At 41.3% G+C, this 24,066-nt stretch overlaps 1 protein-coding gene across 7 annotated transcripts in view; it reads left to right on the top strand.

The window, feature by feature from the left end:
* The first annotated feature begins 6,413 nt into the window (after positions 1-6,413).
* The window catches only part of RNGTT (RNA guanylyltransferase and 5'-phosphatase), a 356,175-nt gene continuing 338,522 nt past the window's right edge, over positions 6,414-24,066 (top strand). For 6 of the 7 annotated variants that reach the window (XR_007518793.1, XM_049897156.1, XM_049897124.1 and 3 more), the window contains exons 1-2: positions 6,414-6,692; positions 20,465-20,574. Coding sequence is in view for 6 of the 7 variants with exons in the window: in XM_049897156.1 (XP_049753113.1) it covers positions 6,629-6,692; positions 20,465-20,574 (174 nt within the window). In the remaining variant the exon portion in view is untranslated. Of the gene's footprint in view, positions 6,693-10,199; positions 10,964-20,464; positions 20,575-24,066 lie in introns of those variants that run through there. The other variant, XM_049897145.1, reaches the window with a different exon arrangement.

Raw genomic sequence — 24,066 nt, 5'->3', positions numbered from 1 at the left:
AACATGGAGGAACCTGGAAGTCATTATGCTGAGTGAAATCAGTCAGCTGCAAAAGGACAAATATTGTGTGAAACCACTATTATAAGAACTCAAGAAATAGTTTAAACAGAAGAAAATATTCTTTGATGGTTATGAGAGTGGGGAGGGAGAGGAGTATTCACTAATTAGATAGTAGATAAGAACTGCTTTAGGTGAAGGGAAAGACAGCACACAATACAGGCGAGGTCAGCGCAACTGGACTAAACCAAAAGCAAAGCAGTTTCCTGAATAAAATGAATGCTTCGGAGGCCAGCATAGCAGGGGAAGGGGCTTGGGAACCATGGTTTCAGGGGACAGCTAGGTCAACTGGCATAAGAAAATCTATTAAGAGAACATTCTGCATCCCACTTTGGAGAGTGCTGTCTTGGGTCTTAAATGCTAGCAAGCGGCCATCTAAATGCATCAATTGGTCTCAATCCACCTGGAGAAAAGGAGAATGAAGAACACCAAAGACACAAGGTAATTATGGATCAGAGACAGAAAGGGCCACTTAAACCAGAGACTACAACAGCCTGAGACTAGAAGAACTAGATGGTGTCCAACTACAACTGATGACTATCCTGACAGGGAACACAACAGAGAACTCCTGCAGGAGCAGGAGAGCAGTGGGATGTAGACCTCAAATTCTCGTAAAAACACCAGACTTAATGGTCTGAGACTACAAGGACCCCAGAGGTTATGGTACCCAGACCTTCTGTTAGCCGAAAACAGGAACCATTCCCAAAGCCAACTCTTCAGACACAGATTGGACTGGACTATGGGATAGAAAACGATATTGGTGAGGAGTGAGCTTCTTGGATCAAGTAGACTCTTGAGACTATGTGGGCAGCTCCTGTCTGGAGGCGAGATGAGATGGCAGAGGGGGGTCAGAAGCTGGCCAAATGAACACGAAAATAGAGAGTGGAGAGAAGGAGTGTACTATGTCATTAGGGGGAGAGCAACTAGGAGTATATAGCAAGGTGCATATAAATTTTTGTATGGGAATCTAATTTGATTTGTAAACTTTCACTTAAAGCACAATTAAAGAAAAAGAATAAAAAGCAATTCGTCTAAGAAGCAAATGATAAGGATATATTAGTGACTGATAACTGAAATAACAAAGTTTCATTCCCAAATAGGATCTGATAGGCTCCAATTAATCTAGAAACATAAAATGATGCCAAATATAATACCAAGCGAGAAAGTTCTGCTTTCAAATAGGCAGCTACGAGTGAATGTTTCAAACTCTAAGCACTGATGCAGATACAGTATGCCTGTTTTTTAGTTTTGGGTCAATATTATCCCTTCGTGACGTTAGTCTTTAGCTTCTCACAATAGGAAGGCCACTGATCCTCCAACAAGTAGCACTGGCATCGTCTGGGAGCTTGTTGGAGCCCTAGTGGCGCTGTGTTTAGGCGTTAGGCTGCTAGCCAAAAGGTTGGCAGTTCAAATCCACCAGCTGCTCCTTGGAAACCTTACGGGGCAGTTCTACTCTGTCCTGTAGGATTGCTATGTGTTGGAATCCACTCAGTAGCAACAGGTTTGGTTTTTGGTTTTTGTTAGAAACACAGAATTTCAGGCCCACCCTAGACCTACTGGATCAGAATATGGACTGTTAGAAGATCCCGGGATTGTATGCCTTTAAATTGGAGACACACTGCCAGAATCTACTCCACAGCAACAGGTTTGTTTGTTTTTGGCCTTGGTAAGGTTTCCAAGGCGCAGCTGGTGGATTTGAACTGCTGACCTTACGGTTAGCAGCCAAGCTCTTAACCACTGTGCCACCAGGGCTCCCTTTTGGCCTTACCCACTGCCTTGGGGTCTATTCTGACTCATAGAGACTCTACAGGACAGAGTAGATCTGCCCCATAGGGTTTCCAAGGAGGCCTTAGGGGTCATCCAATCCTTTTTCAAATGGAAAAAAAATCCAGGCCCCTAAGGATGATTTTTTTTCTTAAGGCCTAATACGCATGAGTGGCAGAGCTTGCATTAGAACAAACGTTTTCTGTCTCTGCTGGCTCTCTCCAGTGTCTCACATCATCACCTTATAGCCTGGTTCCTCAGCTTTCTGGCTACAAGTCTTTGGGGAGGTTTATGAACCTTTCTGAGCCTGTTTCCTTATCCATAAAATGGAGATGCTAGCAATGTCCACCTCACAGAATTGTTGTGAGGATTAGCTCAAATGACATAATCTTTGTATAAACATTGTGCGTGGTAAGGCATAATTCACCGGTAAAATTTTGTTATTCTCAAGTGAAAAGGCAATGTCCCGCATCATTTAAACAGTAGTTTGAGTGTGTGTGTTTTTTTTAACAGCACACAGAGGCATAGTTATTTATATCTCTGAAAATCTTCATGCCTTGGCAGCAATGTTTAGAAAGCAGTTATTTGTTTTCCTTTCAATCTTTAATACTTTCCAGTGAAGAAATTTATATACCCTGCATAGCAGAGGTGGCCTGCTAGTCATACTATTATTTAATCATCTGGTAAGTCGAGCTGACCTCTATTATTATGAAATTGGTGAACCGGGGCCAAATTCAACCTTTGGAAGAGGGACACACATGTGTAAATAGAGAATCTGACTCACTGACCTACATTTCTGGCGACCGAAAGGCAATGAGAGGTTGGATTACCTAGTTTTTCAGCGCCATCTAGTGTGAGATGTTGGATTACCTTTTTTTAGTGCTATCCAGTGTCCGTACATGGTTCAGTTTTCATTGGCAGAGAAATTATGGGGAATTCTAGTCTTTTAATACAAATACATCCAACTCTTCACTATTCAGGAGAAATAATCCAATATATACATTTGAATGCTGTTTGTTATACTTCAAATAATAGTCTCAGGATTTTTGGAGCTGTTCAGATAGCTAGAGACCTTCGTATTTGGCACAGAAAGATTGGAGTCATCTTTGATGCTTCCCTCATTTGGTATGTCCATTCTGTCATCAAGCCCTAAAAAAATTAATTTCTCAAAACATTATCCAGCCGCATGCGCTTATTAATCCTTGCTTTGGGATTGTCTGCTTAGTGAAGGAAGGTATTGTCCATTACTGCAGGCTCTAGTTTCCAGATCCAGGCCCTGCTCCCTTGTAGTGCTTTGGAGAGGAATGGCTGTAGGTGCTCTCAGAGAAAGAAGGCATGAGGAGCAGAGTTTCAAACCTCACAAAAGATGGACTATCCCCTCAACGTGACTGAGAAGCAGTAGAGAGCTGCTGGACCTGATAGGGCCATGCCAAGGACTAGTGTAAACTGTATGAAACTTTCCCTCTTGCCCTTTGCCCCATGCCTCGAAATGTGTTGTCTGAGCCCCTAAAACCAAGATGTAATTCTAGGAATAGAAGTGGGGCAGGAAATCCCAAGAATGACAGATCTGGAATTTCATACCTGGTTAGCAGGAAGAGAACTCAGAATCAAGATTTAGCTGATTTATACAAAATAAAGCCAAACCAAAAACCAGTTGCCAAGTCAGCTCTGACTCATGGCTATTCATGTGTGTTAGAGTAGAACTGTGTGCCATAGGATGCACAGTTTCAATGGCTGATTTGTTGAAAGTAGATCTCCAGGCCTTTCTTCCAAGGGGCCTCTGGGTGAACTTGAACTTCCAACCTTTCAGTTAGCAGCCAAGAGATTCAATATTCTTGCACACAGATTTGTGGCTGGTGAATCAGACGTGTATATATAGGAGCCAGGGTTGGGTGCATATCTATACCCCTAGAACTGGAGTTATTTCATTTTGAGACCCTGATGTGTAGACATGAATGTGGGCCTTTAGAAGTCACCGATCACTGAAGGAATACCTGGAGCCTCTGAGGAGACCAGATGGAAAGAGTACTACAGAAGACTTTAAACTCAGGTAGGCTCAGAGTGGTTGGCAGAAAGAAGAGAGAGTGAATTTGAGTTTGCTCATGAGATTTCATTCTCTGCTGCCCCTGGCCACATTGGTCCCTTTGTGGACAACTATTTTCTCTCTTACCACATAGCAGAGATCTGGGACTAAGAGTGATATAGGCAGAAATATCCATCTGGTGAAGGATTACTGGTATGGAGAGAAAAACTCTCCACTCACTTGGATGCTACTCTTCTACTCTACCCTCTACTGTGGGCAAAGGGGAACCAGGGGACCCTCCCAATGGATAGTGGAGTAAAAATTAAGCATGCACTGCTGTGTAACAGCCAATAACTCACTGTCCAGTGGTACAAAGCCTCTGGGAAGCTCTGCATGCCTAGGATTGAGCTCCCTGCGTGGACACCATCTGTGTGGAGAGAACAGTCTCCAAGGTGTTATCCCCTGAAGGAGAATGTAAGATATTCTTCTAGGGCCAGGCTCACGTTTCCCATCCGTGGAGGAGAATTGGGGAGCAGATATTTCACCACTCTGGGCATGATATCCACTCTACTTTGCCAGCAGAGAGGGGAATTGGGCATCATTTGGGCAGACTGTAAGGACTGTTATTCTGTCAGGGGTGCAGTGGCGCTTTTGAGACAGGCAACAGATTGGGCTGGCTGAATTAAATAGCCTCTGACTCAGTATTCTTGGACTCTAAACCTAAGTGCAGACCACCATATAACTTTTGCTGCTGGCACCTGATAACTACTTGTGATTAACAAACTAGGTGCTTAGAGAAGATAAGGGGCACCATTTCAAAGCCATGTGTGCTTGACCACCTATAAATTACTGATAATCCTCCTGAGTTGTTTTTCAAGGCCCCACCAGGTGCAGAGCGTAGGCAGTAAAGATCAACGTGGCCTATGAACGACCTTCCACATGAGACAAACATGAGCAGGGACCCCTCGCTGGAACTTGAACCAAGGTCCAGAGGCATCACGCATGCACGACATCCCAGAATAAGTCCTGTTCAACATCCCGGCACCCTTTGTGACAGACTCCATCTTAGTTCCGACAACCTCTGCAAGGAAATCCATCTTGAATTCCAACTGAGTGTGCATTTGATTTTCATAATCCCTCCCCTTCTCCTGGAAATCTCCATCTATTTAATGAATAAGGTAAATGCCTTTTCCCCACCTAAAAACTTACCTAGAAAATCCTTTGTTTGGGGAGAGACTGGAGGATAGTGTAAGTGGAAGCCCCTCTCTGTCTTTCCCTCACAAGCCTTTACTCTTCTTCCTGTTGCTAATAAACCTTTGTTGGTGTGGAACCTCTGAGCCTCTCCTGGTCATTCTTGGTCAGTAGAAATCAAGAACCTAGGCAGGGCTTAGCTCCTAGCTGGGAAGCCTTGCCCCCGACACTTTCATTAAAAGATCTTAGCATCTCCAACATCAGGACAGACCAGGAGTGTGACCCGTTTTTCTGGTTGCTTCAGAGAGATAGGCTTTGGGCCCTCTTTATGGGCGAATCCCGACTCTCAACAAGAGGCTTTCATGGACTGAGCTGCCAAGTACCCGACCCACCCTTTGAAAATATATTCCCCAAAGCCTCACGTTCTTGCAGTTTCAATGTAGCACTGGTGCTTAAATTCAAACCATTACCTTATAATTAATATGCTTATCCCACTTTATATTTGATACTTTAACTAATTTAATGTGGTAACTAAAGAAGGTCTTATTACAGGATAGTATTTATGAAATGCTTCCAAGCACCCCTGCTTAACTGGAAGGGAAAGATCACTTACTTGGTAGGCAAAGGAAAACACCCCCACTAGGTGGTTCTCCATCCTGCAATTTCTGCCTTTGCTAGTTAGACACATTAGTTAGTAACTTTTTTTGAGACACGAGCCCTCTGAGACTCCCAAGTATGCTTTGAAACTTTGATCCAGAAATGTACAAACAAAACTCTTAAAATGTTTTGAAATATAATTTCAGCCGCTTCATGCATAAATCCTATGAAGTACCCCCGAAAAGAAATTACTCATTTCTGGTATTCCAATTCCTCGCCCTCGGAATTTCTTTAAAACTTGCTTCCCCCATCTATGTCAGGGAGAACTTTCCCAATATCCAATCAAATTCAGATCCAGCCATGACGCCAACCTTGGCCGAAAAAGGGACGCCAAGAGTCTTGAGTAGTAGCGGTGGTAATTTCCTTTCATCGCTAGAACGAACGCCCTCATGAAAACGGCAGAAAGTCTACGCGTGGAAAGAGCTCTGGTTTCCTTCCACATTTGGCAGTTTCCCTCCGCGGTAAAAAAAAAAAAAAAAATTTTTTTTTTTTTTCCCCGCGGTAGGGATGGAAAAAAACGTACTATTTCCGCTAGCTCGAAGGCGTGAGCATAAGCACAAAAGCGTCCTAAGAGCTCGTCGGCATCTAGGCCGGGCGAGGCGGGGCGGGGCAAGGCTCCCTCCTCCCATTCGCCGTGGCCTTAACTCTTTCCTGCTCCTCCGCGGAGCTTCTTCCCCTATGACCTCGGAAAGAAGGGGGCGGGGCCTTTGGGGCGGAAGTTGCGGTGCATTGTGGGCTCGCCTGGAGCCGTGGAGTTGAGTCTGAATGGAAGTGGCGCGCTAACCCTGACGTTACCCGGGTAGTAGCGGCTAGGATCTCGACCCCGGCCGGGATTCTGGTGCCTCGGGCCTCCGGGTCCGAGCGGACCGCGAGAAGGCGGCGGCAGAGGCACGGCGAGCGTTGGTGGAGGGGGGCGGCTCTTCGCGGCCCCAAGACATGGCTCATAACAAGATCCCGCCGCGGTGGCTGAACTGTCCGCGGCGCGGCCAGCCGGTAGCAGGTAATCCGCGCAGAGGGTGTCTGAGTCACCTGGATGGCTCGGCAGTGGGGCGTATGAGGGGCGCAGTTTTCGGTGGTTCTGAGCCCATTAGTGGTATTTCAGGATCGAGATGTACTCCGTCGGCCGAAGCTTCGTGGATAAATGGGAACGTGGATGGGAGTGGGTCGGTGAGTAGGGACGCTTGTCACTAGCCCATAAGACTGAGTATTGCGAACGCGAAGGTGGAAGCTCCTGTGTCGCAGGAGCTGAGGACCTAGGGATATAGGAGTATACTTTGAAGCTCAGTAGAAGTTTGTGAATCTTTCAGAGTTCTCAGAAGGGGAAGGAACAAGTGTCGGTCTTGGGTTGCGGGAGGACTAAGGAGATGGAGGGCCGGTTCCCAGCGGTAAGATGGGCCGAGACCGAGACTAGAAACCTGGAGTTTCTTTTTTCTTTGTTTTTTAAATTACTGCTATTGTAGATTTTTTTCACCATTATTAAATTTGACATACAATAAGATTTAAATTTAAAGTGTACAGTTTGATAAATTTTGATTATATGTATGTGTATATGTTTGTGTGTATGTTCCCTGGATGGCACAAGCTGTTCGCACTCAACAACTCACCTAGAGGTTGGTGGTTTGAACCCACCCAGCAACGTCAGAGAAGAAAGGCCTGGCGGTCTGCTTCTGTAAAGATTATAGTCAAGAAAACTCTATGGAGCAGTTCTACCCTGTAGCACACAGGGCCCAGCTTGAAGGCAACGGGTTTGGTTTTTTTGACTTTATGTTCCATAAAAGCATCACTGCTCAGTTTCCTCCTGTGGTCTGTAAGCCTTTCTCAGGCAACCACTGATCTGTTTTCTGTCACTATAGATTTGTTTGCATTTTCTAGAATTTAAATAAAATGAAGCATATAGTGCATACTTTTTTGCGGGGGAGTGTTCTGGCTTTTTGACTCAGCATAACTATTTTGAGATTCATTCATGTTATTGCATGTATCAGTGGTCGTTTCTCTTTTATTGCCGAATAGTATTCCATTGTATGGGTATGCCACAATTTGTTTATCCACTCACCTGGACGTTTGGGTTTCCAGTTTCTGATTATTACAAATCAAGATTCTGTGAACATTCATGTTTAAGTTTTTGTATGCACATATGTATATTTTTAAAAATAATTTTTATTGTGCTTTAAGTGAAAGTTTACAAATCAAGTCAGTCTGTCACATATAAGTTTTATGTACATCTTACTCCGTACTCCCACTTACTCTTCCCTTAAAGAGTCAGCCCGCTCCCTCCTTCCAGTCTCTCCTTCTGTGACGGTTGTGCCAGTTTCTAACCCTCTCTACCCTCCCATCTCCCCTCCAGACAGGAGATGCCAACACAGCCTCAAGCGTCCACCTGACACAAGTAGCTCACTCTTCATCAGCATCTCTTTCCAACCCATTGTCCAGTCCCTTCCTTGTCTGATGCGTTGTCTTCGGGTATGGTTCCTGTCCTGGGCCAACGGAAGGTTTGGGGACCATGACCGCCGGGATTCTTCTAGTTTGAGTCAGACCATTAAGTCTGGTCTTTTTATGAGAATTTGGGGTCTGCATCCCACCATTCTCCTGCTCCCTCAGGGGTTCTCTGTTGTGCTCCCCGTCAGGGCAGTCATCGGTTGTGGCTGGGCACCATCTAGTTCTTCTGGTCTCAGGATGATGTAAGTCTCTGGTTCACGTGGCCCTTTCTGTCTCTTGGGCTCATAGTTATCGTGTGACCTTGGTGTTCGTCATTCTCCTTTGCTCCAGGTTGGTTGAGACCAATTGATGCATCTTAGATGGCCGCTTGTTATGTATGCACATATATTTTAATTTCTCTTTATTAAATTTCTTGAAGAGTGCCTTGTGTGGTAGACGTATGTTAAGAAACTGCCAAACTCTTTGAAAGTTTAACATTTTATATTCCCACGATCAGTGTATGAGAGCTCCATTTACTTCACATCATTTGCAGCACTTGTTATGATCAGTCTTTTTAATTTTAGCTGTCTTAATAGGTGTGTAGTAGTATCTTATTGTGGTTTGAATAATGATGTTGAACATCTTTTTATGTGCTTCTCGGCTATTCGTTTAATTTCTTTTGTGAAGTGGCCAAATCTTTTGCCAATTTGTTAATTAGGTTGTTAATCGTATTATTGAATTACAGGAGATTTTCATATAATTAAATACAAGTCCTTTGGATATATGTTTTGCAAATCTTTTCTCCTGTCTGTGGCTTGCCTTTTCCTTCTCTTAAGTGTTTCTTTTGCAGACCAAAGTTTAAAATTTTAATGAACTCCAATTTACTGAATTTTCTAGAAGTTTTTTTTTTTTTTTTTTTGGTGGTTAACCAGCATTTATTTCCCAAATGAGGAAACATTTACATGATTAGTTGTTATTTTCTCTTGCTAATGAAAATACATAAGAAACAAAATGGCCAATTAGTGGGTCCATTCGTTCCCCAGGTCTCCACTGTTTCTTTTTTTTCTTTATTTTTTTAATTGTGCTGAAGTTAATTTCTCATACTAAAATTTATACACATAGTGTTATGTGACTCTAGTTACAGTCCCTGAAATGTGACAGCACATTCCCCCTTTGCACGTGGTTTCCCGTGGGCATCCAATGAGCTCCTGCCCCTTCGTGCCTTCTCATCCTGCCTTCAGACAGGAGCAGCCCATTTGGTCTTGCGTGTCTGCTTGAACTAAGAAGCACACTCTTAAGGAGTATTATTTTATGTTTTATAGTCCACTCTAATCTCTGTCTGAAGAGTGGGCTTCAGGAATAGTTTTAGTTCCTGGTTAACAGAGTTTTGGGGGTTCCTCCAGTCTCAGTCCATTAAGTCTGGTCTTTTTATGTGAATTTAAGTTGTGCTCCACACTTTTCTCCTGCTCTGTCAGGGACTCTGTTCCGTTCCCTGTCAGGGCAGTCATTGGTAGTAGCTGGATACTGTCTCAGGCTGATGGAATCTCTGGTTTATGTGGCCTTTTTGTCTCTTAGTCTCATATTTTCCCTGTGTCTTTGGTGTTCTTAATTCTCCTTTGCTCCAGGTGGGTTGGGACCAATTGATGCATCTTAGATGGCAGCTTGCAAAGTTTTAAAACCCCAGATGCCACTCACCAAAATGGGATGCTGAACATTTTTCTCGAACGTGTTTTGAAACAAAAATTACAAAATTTCATAGTGAGCTAGGAGAACTTATTAATTATATACATATCTGTAGTATGTCTACCTAATTATTTAAAATTATTGGAAGAGGAGATTCTGTAGTCACTTTTCAGTTCGGTTTTCCGATTCTTCTAGTTTGTTAGCTGTTCTTCACATTTACATATAAAATCCTCGGCTAATAAAGCCATATACACTGTGGATAAAACGAAAGAATCTAAGCAAGCCTTAGTGTGAGTAAATGTTTTTCTTTAATCAACAGCTAAGTTTCCTTTATGTTCTTTCCATTTTTGTATGCATTTTCAATTGTAATGAGAACAGTTCTACTTGGTAATCATTGTACGTTCTTCAAACAAGTTTATCATAATTCTTTACATTTTTGTTTATAGGTCTTATTCCCTAGTCATTTTGAATTTTTTTTCCCTGAACCATTTCTTACTATCTAATCCTTTCTTCTTACATGTGGTTTACTCTGTGGAATTAGGAAGAAACCTCCAAACCTAGATGTCTAGTTTCTGTTCTAGCCTGGAGCATGATTCCTGGATCTCTTGATGAGAGTTACCTGCTGCACTGATTGTGAGGAAAATAAAATTAAACAGAAGTTCTTGTTAAAGTGAACATTTTTTATTTGGAATTAGAAAAAACTTTTTAAAATCAGAACTTCAATATAAAATGTGCAAGATGGCAATAACAAATTTCGAAATACTGATACATGGAACAAATATGGCCCTAAAAGGGGGCAGATAGCAGCAAGTAAGGTGCTAAGCTCCAGGCAACCTTACACCTTTCTGAGAAATGGAATTGTGTGCCTTTCCCTCCCCCCTGTAAGGAAGGAAGGTTTAGGAATAAAAAGTACCTCCTTTTTATTGTGTTGGAATATTTTAGCCCCAAAAAGCTAGACTGAATTATTGTGGTTAAGTGGCCTTGGTGGCGCAGATGTTTAAGGACCTGGCTGCTAACTGAAAGTTTGGCATTCGAACCCACCCTAGTGGCTCTGCGAGAGATCTGCATCCATAAAGATTACAGTCGTCTACAAAATCCTGTGGGGCAATTCTGCTCTTTCACATGGGTGGCTATGAGTCCAGAATGACTGGAGGGCACCTAGCAACAACAAAGGTAAGTAATCAAGCTCACCTGCTTGATTAATTGTGGTGCCTGGATAGAACCCCATGTCTCCTGACCCCCAAACTGGATCTTTACTAGTAATCAATACTGCTTCAGATTGTGATGCTTATTAGAAAGGAAAGTTAATACAACACAGAATTTTTTTTTTCAAATTGCACTTCAGGTGAAGCTTATAGAACAAATTAGCTTCTCATTAAACAGTATATATATTGTTTTATGACATTTGTTAATAACCCCATGACATGTCAGCACTTTTACTTCGCAACCTTGGGTTTCCTATTACCAGCTTTCCTGTCCCATCTTGCCTTCTAGTCCTTGCCGCTGGGCTGGTGTGCCCCTTTAGTTTCGTTTTGTTTCATGTTGTTGCTGCTGTTAGGTGCCTTCTAGTCAGTTCCAACTCATTGCGACCCTAAGTACCACAAAACGAAACACTGCCCAGTCCTGCGGTGTCCTTACAATCGTTGTTATTCTTGAGCTCATTGTTGCAGCTACTGTGTCAGTCCATCTCATTGAGAGTCTTCCTCTTTTCCACTGACCCTGTACTTTACCAGGCATGATGTCCTGCTCCAAGGACCGATCCCTCCTGACAACATGTCCAAAGTATGTAAGAGGCAGTCTTGCCATCCTTGGTTCTAAGGAGCATTCTGGTTGTACTTCCTCCAAGACAGATTTGTTTGTTCTTTTGGCAGTCCATGGTATATTCAATATTCTTCTCCAGCACCACAATTCAAAGATGTCAGTTTTTCTTTGGTCTTCGTTATTCATTGTCCAGCTTTTACATGAATGTGATGCGATTGAAAATACCATGGCTTGGGTCAGATGCACCTGAGTCTTCAAGGTGATGTCTTTGCTTTTCAACATTTTAAAGTGGTCCTTTGCAGCAGATTTGTCCAATGCAGTGCGTCTTGATGTGTTGACTGCTGCTTCCGTGAGTGTTGATGGTGGATCCAAGTAAAATGAAGTCCTTGACAACTTCAATCTTTTCTCCATTTATCATGATCTGGCTTACTGGTCCAGTTGTGAGGATTTTTGTTTTCTTTATCTTGAGGTGTAATCCATACTGAGGGCTGTGGTCTTTGATCTTCATCAGTAAGTGCTTCAAGTCTTCTTCACTTTCAGCAAGCAGAGTTATGTCATCTGCATAATACAGATTGTTAATGAGTCTTCCTCCAATCCTGATGCCCCATTCTTCTTCATATAGTCCAGCTTCTCGGATTATTTGCTCAGCATACAGATTGAATAGGTATGATTAAGGGAGACAACCCTGACACACACCTTTCCTGACTTTAAAGTACTCAGTATCCCCGTATTCTGTCTGAACAGCTGCCTCTTGATCTATGTACAGGTTCCTTATGAGCACAATTAAGTGTTCTGGAATTGCCATTCTTTGCAATATTTTCCATAATTTGTTATGACCCACAGTTATATGCCTTTGCATAGTCAATAAAACACAGGTAAACATCCTTTTGGTATTCTCTGCTTTCAGCCAGGATCCATCTGGCATCAGCAATGTTATCCGTATTTCCACATCCTCTTCTGAATCCAGCCTGAATTTCTGGCAGTTCCCTGTCAATATACTGCTGCAGCCGCTTTTGAATGATCTTCAGCAGAATTTTGCTTGCTTGTGATATTAATGATATTGTTTGATAATTTCTGCATTTGGTTGGATTGCCTTTCTTGGTAATAGGCATAAATATGGATCTCTTCCAGTAGGATGGCCAGGTAGCTGTCTTTCAGATTTCTTGGCATAGACAAGTGAGCACTTCTAGCGCTGCATCCGTTTGTTGAAACATCTCAATTGATATTTTGTCAATTCCTGGAGCCTTGTTCTTCGCCAGTGCCTTCAGTGCAGCTTGGACTTCCTCCCTCAGCACCACTGGTTCCTGTTTCATGGGCCTGTCTAATCTTTGGATAAAGGGTGAACTTCAGGAGTGACTTCATTACTGAGCTAAGGGAGCTTCTGGGGGCCGTAGTCTCGGGGTTTCTCCAGTCTCTGTCAGTCCAGTATGTCTGGTCTTTTTTATAATACAGTGTAGAATTCTTGATGCTATGTTGTGAACTATGGAAATGCAAGGTTAGCAGTATTTTATAGTAGCAGGGCAAGAAGTACTAGCTATATTCTTGCAAGTTTAAGTGAGAAATAATCAAATTTCCATTTTCTACCTTCTGTTTTCTTCCTCCTAAGTTTTTTTCCTGATTTAAAAGTAATTCATGATTATAGAATTTCCTTGATATTTTGTATATTGGGGAATGTGCATTATGGCTGCTTACATTTTCTTATTGTAAACATTAGGTTTCGTGTTAGTGCTAGAAGGTCATAATTATCCTGAATCAGAACAAAGATGGTACCAATTATATGTAATCTGTTTCAATAAGAAGTCACCATCTCTAATTAAAGCAGACTTCTAATGAGGGAGAGCTTCTGGGAATAGGGCCAGACTTTATTTCTGAAAAATTCTTTTTTCCTCCTCCTGAGTGATAGATTTCAGGTGAACACTTTGAAGAAAACAAACTTCTAACCTCTTAAAGGTAGGTCACTCAGTATAGAATTATTTAGCTTCTAATACGCATAAAGAACTTACTAGCAACTAACCGTAGGTATACAAATATGAAACACAGTCCTGTGATAGTGATGGGGACATCATTTTATTCAGCAAATATTTGAGTGTCTACTTCGTGTTAGTTCTTGGGGTAGGGAGATGACTTAAGATGTAGTCCCTCATCTTCAAGAGCAGAGTGTCATGGGAGTAGCAAATCATCTGTTATTCAAAAAATGCAGTATCCAAATTCCAATGTCATTTTTTAAGGAGATAGAGAAACAAATCACCAACTTCATATGGAAGGGAAAGAAGCCTTGGATAAGCAAAGCATTACTGAAAAAGAAGAAGAAAGTGGGAGGCCTCACTCTACCTGATTTCAGAACCTATTATACAGCCACAGTAGTCAAAACAGCCTGGTATTGGTACAACAACAGTCACATAGACCAGTGGAACAGAATTGAGAACCCAGGTATAAATCCATCCACATATGAGCAGCTGATATTTGACAAAGGCACAGTGTCAGTTAATTGGGGAAAAGATAGTCTTTTTAACAAATGGTGCCGGCATAACTGGATAGCCATTTGCAAAAAAATGAAACAGGACCCATACCTCACACCATGCACAAAAACTAACTCCAAGTGGATCAAAGACCTAAACATAAAGGCTAAAACCATAAAGATCATGGAAGAAAAAATAGGGACAACCTTAGGAGCCCTAATACAAGGCATAAACAGAATACAAAACATTACCAAAAATGACGAAGAGAAACCAGATAACTGGAAGCTCCTAAAAATCAAACACCTATGCTCATCTAAAGACTTCACCAAAAGAGTAAAAAGACCACCTACAGACTGGGAAAGAATTTTCGGCTATGACATCTCCGACCAGCGCCTGATCTCTAAAATCTATATGATTCTGTCAAAACTCAACCACAGAAAGACAAACAACCCAATCAAGAAGTGGGCAAAGGATATGAACACACACTTCACTAAAGAAGATATTCAGGCAGCTAACAGATACATGAGAAAATACTCTCAATCATTAGCCATTAGAGAAATGCAAATTAAAACTACGATGAGATTCCATCTCACTCCAGCAAGGCTGGCATTAATCCAAAAAACATAATAAATGTTGGAGAGGCTGCGGAGAGATTGGAACTCTTACACACTGCTGGTGGGAATGTAAAATGGTACAACTACTTTGGAAATCTATCTGGCGTTATCTTAAACAGTTAGAAATAGAACTACCATACAACCCAGAAATCCCACTCCTCGGAATATACCCTAGAGAAACAAGAGCCTTCACACAAACAGATACATGCACACCCATGTTTATTGCAGCTCTGTTTACAATAGCAAAAAGCTGGAAGCAACCAAGGTGTCCATCAACGGATGAATGGTTAAATAAATTGTGGTATATTCACACAATGGAATACTACGCATCGATAAAGAACAGTGACGAATCTGTGAAACATTTCATAACATGGAGGAACCTCGAAGGCATTATGCTGAGCGAAATTAGTCAGAAGCAAAAGGACAAATATTGTATAAGACCACTATTATAAGATCTTGAGAAATAGTATAAACTGAGAAGAACACATACTTTTGTGGTTACAAGGGGGGGAGGGAGGGAAGGAGGGAGAGGGTTTTTTACTCATTAGTTAGTAGATAAGAACCGCTTTAGGTGAAGGGAAGGACAACACTCAATACATGGAACTTCAGCTTAATTGGACTGGACCAAAAGCAAAGAAGTTTCCGGGATAAAATGAATGCTTCAAAGGTCAGCGGAGCAAGGGCGGGGGTTTGGGGACCATGGTTTAAGGGGACTTCTAAGTCAATTGGCAAAATAATTCTATTATGAAAACATTCTGCATCCCACTTTGAAATGTGGCATCTGGGATCTTAAATGCTAACAAGCGGCCATCTAAGATGCATCAATTGGTCTCAACCCACCTGGAGCAAAGGAGAATGAAGAACACCAAGGTCACACGACAACTAAGAGCCCAAGAGACAGAAAGGGCCACATGAACCAGAGACCTACATCATCCTGAGACCAGAAGAACTAGTTGGTGCCCGGCCACAATCGATGACTGCCCTGACAGGGAGCACAGCAGAGAACCCCTGAGGGAGCAGGAGATCAGTGGGATGCAGACCCCAAATTCTCACAAAAAGACCATACTTAATGGTCTGACTGAGACTAGAGGAATCCCGGCAGTCATGGTCCCCAAACCTTCTGTTGGCACAGGACAGGAACCATCCCCGAAGACAACTCATCAGACATGAAAGGGACTGGACAGTGGGTAGGAGAGAGATGCTGATGAAGAGTGAGCTACTTGTATCAGGTGGACACTTGAGACTGTGTTGGCATCTCCTGTCTGGAGGGGGGATGGGAGAGTAGAGAGGGTTGGAAGCTGGCAAAATTGTCACAAAAGGAGAGACTGGAAGGGCTGACTCATTAGGGGGAGAGCAAGTGAGAGTACGGAGTAAGATGTATATAAACTTATATGTGACAGTCTGACTTGATCTGTAAACGTTCACTTGAAGCTCAATAAAATTTAATAAAAAAAAAAACACCAAATGAAAAGATCCTACAAAAAAAAAAAAATGCAGTAATGGCTCTGTCATAGAATATGAAGCCATACTAGAGGCAATAAACCTAATTCTTTCCTGAGATTGGCGGGAGGAGATGAGGAGGAAGAAGGTGATTAAGAGAGGCTTCCTAGAGGAGTTAATACATGAATTATCTTGAATGAATAGAAATCTGCTAGATGGATAATTGGAGATTAGTTTTTGGAAAGACCCTAGGTTGGGGTAGGATGATGAGGGCAGAGACCTTGGATTGAAAAAGATGTCTGTTCTGGAGTGTGTAAGTTAGGATATGAAGTTGAAGAGTTAGGTAAGGTCCCGATCATATAGGCTAGTAAGGCATGATAAGGTATTTAGTGTGTGTGTGTACACACAGATAAAGCAAAAAACTCATTGCCATTGAGATTCCAACTCATAGCAACTTTATAGGACAGAGTGGAACTGCCCCATAGGGTTTCCAAGAAGCAGCTGGTGGATTTGAACTGCTGACCTTTTGGTTAGTAGCCGTAGCTCTTAACCACTGTGCCACCAGGACTCCATACTCATACATGTATGCATGTATATGTGTGTGTGTGTATATATATACACACACATACACACACACACATACACACGTGTGTGTATATTTGTATTATTTTTTTTAATTAACTTATTGAGCTTCAAGTGAACGTTTACAAATCAAGTCAGTCTGTCACATATAAGTTAATATACATATATTTGTATTTTTTAAGTAGACTTTATTTTTTAGAGCAAGTTGCATGTTCACAGAAAAATTGTGCAAGAAGTACTGAGAATTCCAATATACTCCTTTCATTTATTTTTAAAGTGCTCTTGTAAACCTTTGCAGGTTTGTAAGCGTGGGGATGATATATGATCTACCTTCAATTTTAAAAACACTACTTTAAGTGCTATATGTTGAATGAGTTGAGGAGACAAGAGTGGAAGTGGGGAGACTAGGAACTTGCTGCAGTAGAAGTGGAGATGAAGAGTAGTAGACTGATCTGACAGACATTAAGGAAGGAAAATGGACAGACTTGGTGTTGGATTCAGAATGAGGGAAAGAGGGTAAAAATCGAGTCTTAAGTTTCTGGTTTATGCAACAGGATGATGGGTATCATTAGGGCTTATTGAGGGAGAATCAGGTGTTGGGGAAAAGCAGGTTGGAGGAGATATTCTCAAGATCCTGGTTGCTTAAGTAGAGATGTTGAGTAGACAGTTGGATATATGATTTGGAATTCAGAGAGGTTTGAGTTGGACATGTACATTTGAGAATCATCAGCATAAAGACAATATTTGAAGATATAATAGTTGACTAGTCAGGATAAGTAATGCTAGTTTCCCTAACAAACAACTCCCACAACTCAGTAGTTCAAATCAACACATGTTAATTTCTTCCCTATATCACAGTGCAGTGTTTGTTAGGATGGGCAACTCTTCTCCAAGTGGTGACTCTCTAGGCTCTCTCCATGTTGTGATGCTGTCGTCTTAAACATATGACATCTGAAGTTGACAGGGAAGGGCAGGAGTGGGTTATTTCTCAGATGTTTTATGGCTAGGCCTGGTAGCCAAGAGAGTCTTCAAGAAAGAAGAAAATGTCAGATACGTGAAATGGTGCTGAGATATTGGGTAAGATACCTGACAAGTTGGTAACAACATGGAAGTTGTTGGTACTTTCAGTGAGAATGTGGGATCAGAAGCCAGATGGGAATTGATTGAAGAATTACTTGATTGCAGGTCTCTTAGAGAGTTATAGTGGATTGCCAAGGGGCCAGCCTTAGAGTCTATTTTCCATGTTTGGGGTGGGGAGAGAGTAGCCAAAAATCACAGTGGATCCAAAGGGATGATCAGAAGTGACTTGAGTGTGGCCAGCTGACCTGAAGAGGAGGCTGGGATTGGAACGTGGATGAAGTAGAATAACCTGAATGGACCCGTCCACCAAGGCCATGGATGGACTTTAGTCATCTAAGCAGATGCTGCTAGGATAAAACTAATGTAATAATGCCCAAAGACTCAGTGCAGTGGGTTCAGTTTGCTGGAGGTCAGTAAAGACAAAAGGACAATAATTTACTGTGTGGCTGTCCTCAGTCCTGTCATTAATCCAGTCTCACACATCAGGTTCCTGAAAAGGCTCACTATGCCTCTTCTGAAGCTACCATTCCAGGGCTTCGACTATAATTTCTCTTGGTCTGGTTATGGTTCTGGATCACCCACATTTTAAAAATTTGGGTTCTGTTCCGGCTTTGTCTTGGCCGTGACTGAACCTGTCTGAACTGGTATGAAGCCCAGGGTATAACATAAAGCTGTCAGTTGAAAAAGGGGCCGGGGAGCTTGATATATTTTAGGAATGAGGATAAGATGTGGCATAGTTATTTATTGTAGGGGATAGTGACGTATGTGGTAAGATTGCCTTTGAGATTGATGCTTATGATTTATAGTGTCATGCATCCGTCTGGCTGTGTGATTTTCTCTAGGAGCCCTCACTTGCATGGGTGTAGGTACAAAGAGTTCAGGTGGTTGGGTCTGTGAGGTCTGAGTTTTTCTCAGGTGTGACTGAGTAATGGAGATGAGCGAGGCAGGATGTTAAAGGTATTTACAGGGGTGATGAGTTTTGCACTCTGGTGTTGAATAGAAGTAACGTGAAGAGTACAGGAGCTGATGGAAACAGGGTTGGCCCTCCGAGACAGTAGTGAGAAGGAGAGGTCTAATGGGGTAAATCTTACAGTAGATTACCTTCTAACGTATTGTATTTTAAAAAATATTTTTGTTGCTGAGAATATACACAGCAAAACATAACACCAATTCAACAGTTTCTACGTATACAATTCAGTGACGTTGATTACATTCTTCAAGTTGTGCAGCTATTCTCACCTTCCCTTTCTGAGTTGTTCTTTCCTCCGTAACATAAACTCACTGCCCCATAAGGTTCCTATCTAATCTTTCAAGTTCTAACATACTGTATTATTTACTTATTTATTATGTTTATTGTTTTTGGTATGTTTTCTCCCAGTAAAATGTAAGATTTATGAGGGCACGGATTTTTATCTCTGTGTGTTTATGTGTGTGTTTTTCATTGCTATATTCCATGCTTCTACAATACCGCCTGGTATGTAGTTGTCGTTAGTTGCCATTGAGTCAATTCAGACTAATGGCAACCTCGTGTGCAGAGCAGAACTCTCCATGGGGTTTCAAGGCTCTGACCTCGGAAGCAGATCTCCAGGCCTGTCTTCCAGGGCCCTCTTGGTGAGTTTAAGCCACCATCCTTTCGGCTAGTAGTAGAACATTTAACTGTTTGTACCACCCAGGACTCCTTTGATACATAGTAGGTGTTTGTTAAATATCTGTTAAATGAAGTATAATAATCTAGACAAGATGAGGTGGAGCTGGTGAGAAGTAGTATTTTGAAGGTAGATCTGACAGAATTTGCTGATAGATTAGATATGGGGCGCGGGTGAGAGAAAGAGAGGAGTCAAGGATAACTCCAAAGTTTTTGGCCTGAGTTACACGAAGAATGGCGTTGTCATTAACTGGGGAAGGAAAGAGACTGAGAGGGGCATTTGATAGGCAAGTCTAGAGTTAAGGAAGAGATATGGATAGGAGATATAAATTTTGAGTCATAAGCATATTGATGGTTTTTAAAACCGTGAGACTAGATGAGACATCAAGGGAGTGAATGTAGATAGAAATGAGGTCCACTGACTGAGGTAGGTATTTTAGGTAGACATTATTATCGATTTTGTTGTGTATTAAAGTATAAATCAATTAAAATAGGTCATTTTAAAATTGATTAAAAAAAGTGACTTCCCCTATGCTCATACTCTGATTCAGAAAAAGAAAAGTTCAAAAAAGGTCATTCTTTTTTGGTGTTATTGTAATTATTGATAGTAGTCGGAGTAGCGATTTTTGGTTAGCATCCTCTTAGCATTGTAGCATATCCTAAAACCTGAAATGTAGGATAAAGTTCATAAGATGGAGAAAGTTTCAGTTTCATATAATTAGGGATTTTAAAGTAATAATTTACTTCATTGTTAGTTTTCTAGTACAATATCTTTAAAAGCCTAAGGCAATAACTTTTTAGTGCAGTGGTTTAACATTTAGATTCGTTAGAGAAGTTCCATTCACTGTTAATTTTTATTTTGCTGTTATCTTTGATTGTCAATTTCTAGAATTTATGTTGTTCTTAAAAATTCCCAGGCAGTACCTTTTAAAAATATTTTTAGATTGAGAGTACTTCATGAACAGTTGCATTTACAGATAACTTTTCCATTTAAAACATTTTAAGAAGTTGATTTTAATAATAGTTAATTATAAGGTTTTCACCTGGAACATTATCTTTAATGAAAATTATTATCCATCTTAATGTTGTTTAGGAAAATTCTTACCTCTGAAGACAATGTTAGGACCAAGATATGATAGTCAAGTTGCAGAAGAAAATCGCTTCCATCCCAGTATGCTCTCAAATTATCTAAAGAGTCTAAAGGTAAGAAACAAAACACTCTTCTGGTACAGATTCAATATATCGTATCCTTCTTTTGTTCTTCAGGTAACTTTTTGTCTAAAAATTTAATTTTGGAAGAATTAGTAGGTTTACAGGAAATTACAAAAGTAGTTACTCCATTGGTGACATATAACTGTAGTACAATATCAAAACCAGTAAATTGATGTTGGTACAGTACTGTTAACTAGATTATATACCTTATTTAGTTTTTACCAGTTTTTACGTATGTGTGTTTGTGTATGTGTATGTGTATCCTTCTGTGCAGTTTAGTCCCTTGTATAGATCCATGCTTGTGGTTACAGAACTGTTCCATCCCCATAAAGGATCTCCCTCCTGCCTGCCCTTTTATAGTCAGGCCCTCTCCTCACATCTGTCTCCTGGAAACTGCTAATCCGTTCTCCATCTCTATAGTTTTTTTTTTTTATAATTTTTATTGTGCTCTAAGTGAAAGATTACAAATCGTCAGTCTCTCACACAAAAACCCATATACACCTTGCTTGCTACACACTCCCAATTACTCTCCCCCTAATGAGACAGCCCGTTCTCTCCCTTTCCTCTCTCTTTTCGTATCCATTTCGCCAGCTTCTAACCCCCTCCACCCTCTCATCTCCCTTCCAGGCAGGAGATGCCAACATAGTCTAAAGTGTCCACCTGATCCAAGAAGCTCACTCCTCACCAGCATCCCTCTCCAACCCATTGTCCAGTCCAATCCATGTCTGAAGAGTTGGCTTCAGGGATGGTTCCTGTCCTGGGGCAACAGAAGGTCTTGGGGCTGTGACCACCGGGGTCCTTCTAGTCTCAGTCAGACCATTAAGTCTGGTCTTATGAGAATTTGGGGTCTGCATCCCACTGCTCTCCTGCTCCCTCAGGGGTTCTCTATTGTGTTCCCTGTCATCGGTTGTAGCCGGGCACCAACTAGTTCTTCTGGTCTCAGGATGATGTAGTCACTGGTTCATGTGGCCCTTTCTGTCTCTTGGGCTCGTAATTGCCTTGTGTCCTTGGTGTTCTTCATTCTCCTTTGATCCAGGTGGGTTGAGACCAAGAGATGCATCTTAGATGGCTGCTTGCTGACGTTTAAGACCCCAGATGCCACATTTCAAAGTGGGTTGCAGAATGCTTTCTTAATAGGTTTTGTTATGCCAGTTGACTTAGATGTCCCCTGAAACCATGGACCCCAGACCCCTGCCCCTGCAATGCTGGCCTTCAAAGCGTTCAGTTTATTCAGGAAACTTCTTTGCTTTTGGTTTAGTCCAATTATGCTGACCTCTTCTGTATCGTGTGCTGTCTTTCCCTTCACCTAAAGTAGTTCTTATCTACTGTCTAATCAGTGAATGCCCCTCCCCCACCCTCCCTCCCTCCCCACCCTCCCTCCCTCCCCCATCCTCCCTCCCCCCTCTCCTAACTACAAAAGAATGTTTTCTTCTCAGTTTAAACTATTTCTCAAGTTCTTATAATAGTGGTCTTATACAATATTTGTCCTTTTGCAAATGACTAATTTCACTCAGCATAATGCCTTCCAAGTTCCTCCATGTTATGTTTCACAGATTCCTCACTGTTCTTTATCGATGCATAGTATTCCGTTGTGTGAATATGCCATAATTTATTTATCCATTCATCCATTGATGGGCACCTTGGTTGCTTCCATCTTTTTGCTATTGTAAACAGTGCTGCAGTAAACATGGGTGTGCGTATATCTGTTCGTCTAAAGGCTCTTATTTCCCTAGATATATTCCAAGGAGTGGGATTGCTGGATCCTATGGTAGTTCTATTTCTATCTTTTTAAGGAAGTGCCAAATCGATTTCCAAAGTGGTTGTTCCATTTTACATTCCCAACAGCAGTGTATGAGTGTTCCAGTCTCTCCACAGCCTCTCCAACATTTATTATTTTGTGTGTTTTGGATTAATGCCAATCTTGTTGGAGTGAGATGAAATCTCGTTGTAGTTTTGATCTGCATTTCTCTAATGGCTAATGATCGTGAACATTTCCTCATATATCTGTTAGCTACCTGAATGTCTTCTTTAGTGAAGTGTCCATTCATATCTTTTGCCCATTTTTTAATTGGGTTATTTGTCTTTTTGCATTTGAGTTTTTGCAGTAACATGTAGATCTTAGAGATCAGACGCTGATCAGAAATGTCATAGCTAAAAACTTTTTCCCAGTCTCTAGGTAATCTTTTTACTCTTTTGATGAAGTCTTTGGATGTCTATAGTTTTATTATTCCAAGAATGTTACATAAATAGAATCATATAGCATGTGACCTTTTGGGACTTTTTCACTAAGCATAATGCCCTTGAGATCCATCCAAGTTGTGGCACGTATCAGTAGTTCATTCCTTTTTATTACTGAATAGTATTCAGTTGCATGGACATACCAGATTTTGTTTAAACATTTTTCCATTGAATGACATTTGGGTTGCTTCCAGTTTTGGCAAATATTGAGTAAAGATGCTGTGAACATTCATGTACAGGTTTTCATGTGAACATAAATTTTAATTTTTCTGGGATTAATGCCCAAGAGTGTGATTGCTGGGTCACATGGTAAGTACACATTTAGTTTTACAAGAAACTACTTTAAGTGTTTTCCAGTTTGGCTATACCATTTCATATTCCCATCAGGTAACTTTTAAATGAGACTGTATTTTTCACATTATTCTAACAAAATATTGTATGTATTAGTTTCCTAGGGCTGCTGTAACAAATTAGTATAATCTGGGTGGCCTAAAACAACAGAAGTTGATGCTCTCATAATTCTGGAGGCTAGAAATTTGAAATCAAGGTGTTAGCAAGGTTGGTTCCTTCTACAGGCTCTAAGAAAGAATCTGTTCCCTGTCTCTTTCGTAGCTTCAGGTGGTTGCCATCAGTCGTTGGTGTACCTTGGCTTGCAGCCGCGTTATTCCAGTCTCTCCTCTGTCTTCATGTGTCATTCCCCCTGTGGTTGTGTAAATTTCCTTCTTCTTATTAAGGATGCTTAGTCATTGAATGAGGGCCTAATCAAATATGACCTCATTTTAACTTGATTACACGTGCAAAACCCCTATTTCCAAATAGGGTCAAATTGACAGGTATGGAAGTTTAAGATTTGAGTGTATATATATATATATATTTTAAATTTTAGTGGTTTAGGTGAAAATTTACAGCGCATATTACTTGCTCATTCAAAAATTTGTACATAAAATTGTTCTATGATATTGGTTGCAATCCCTACAATGAATTAGCACTCTCCCCCTTTCCATCTGAGCCCCGAGTTCCACGTGTCCATTCATCTAGGTTTCTGGTCCCTTCCTGCCTTCTTGTCTTTGCTTTTGGACAGATGTTGCCCATTTGACCTTGTATGCTGGATTGAACTAAGAAGCAGCTTTCTCATGTGTGTTATTGTTTTGAACATATCTTTTTAGGGCACACAACTGAATTTATAACACTGGTCAATTTTGCTGTTGTACTATTGTTACTATTTTATACTCCTGCTAATCTATC

Source organism: Elephas maximus, chromosome 1 (genome assembly GCF_024166365.1).
Source record: "Elephas maximus indicus isolate mEleMax1 chromosome 1, mEleMax1 primary haplotype, whole genome shotgun sequence".
Taxonomy (NCBI): Eukaryota; Metazoa; Chordata; class Mammalia; order Proboscidea; family Elephantidae; genus Elephas; species Elephas maximus.
The sequence above is the reverse complement of the archived record's forward strand: the minus strand, read 5'-3'. Positions and strand labels throughout refer to the sequence as shown.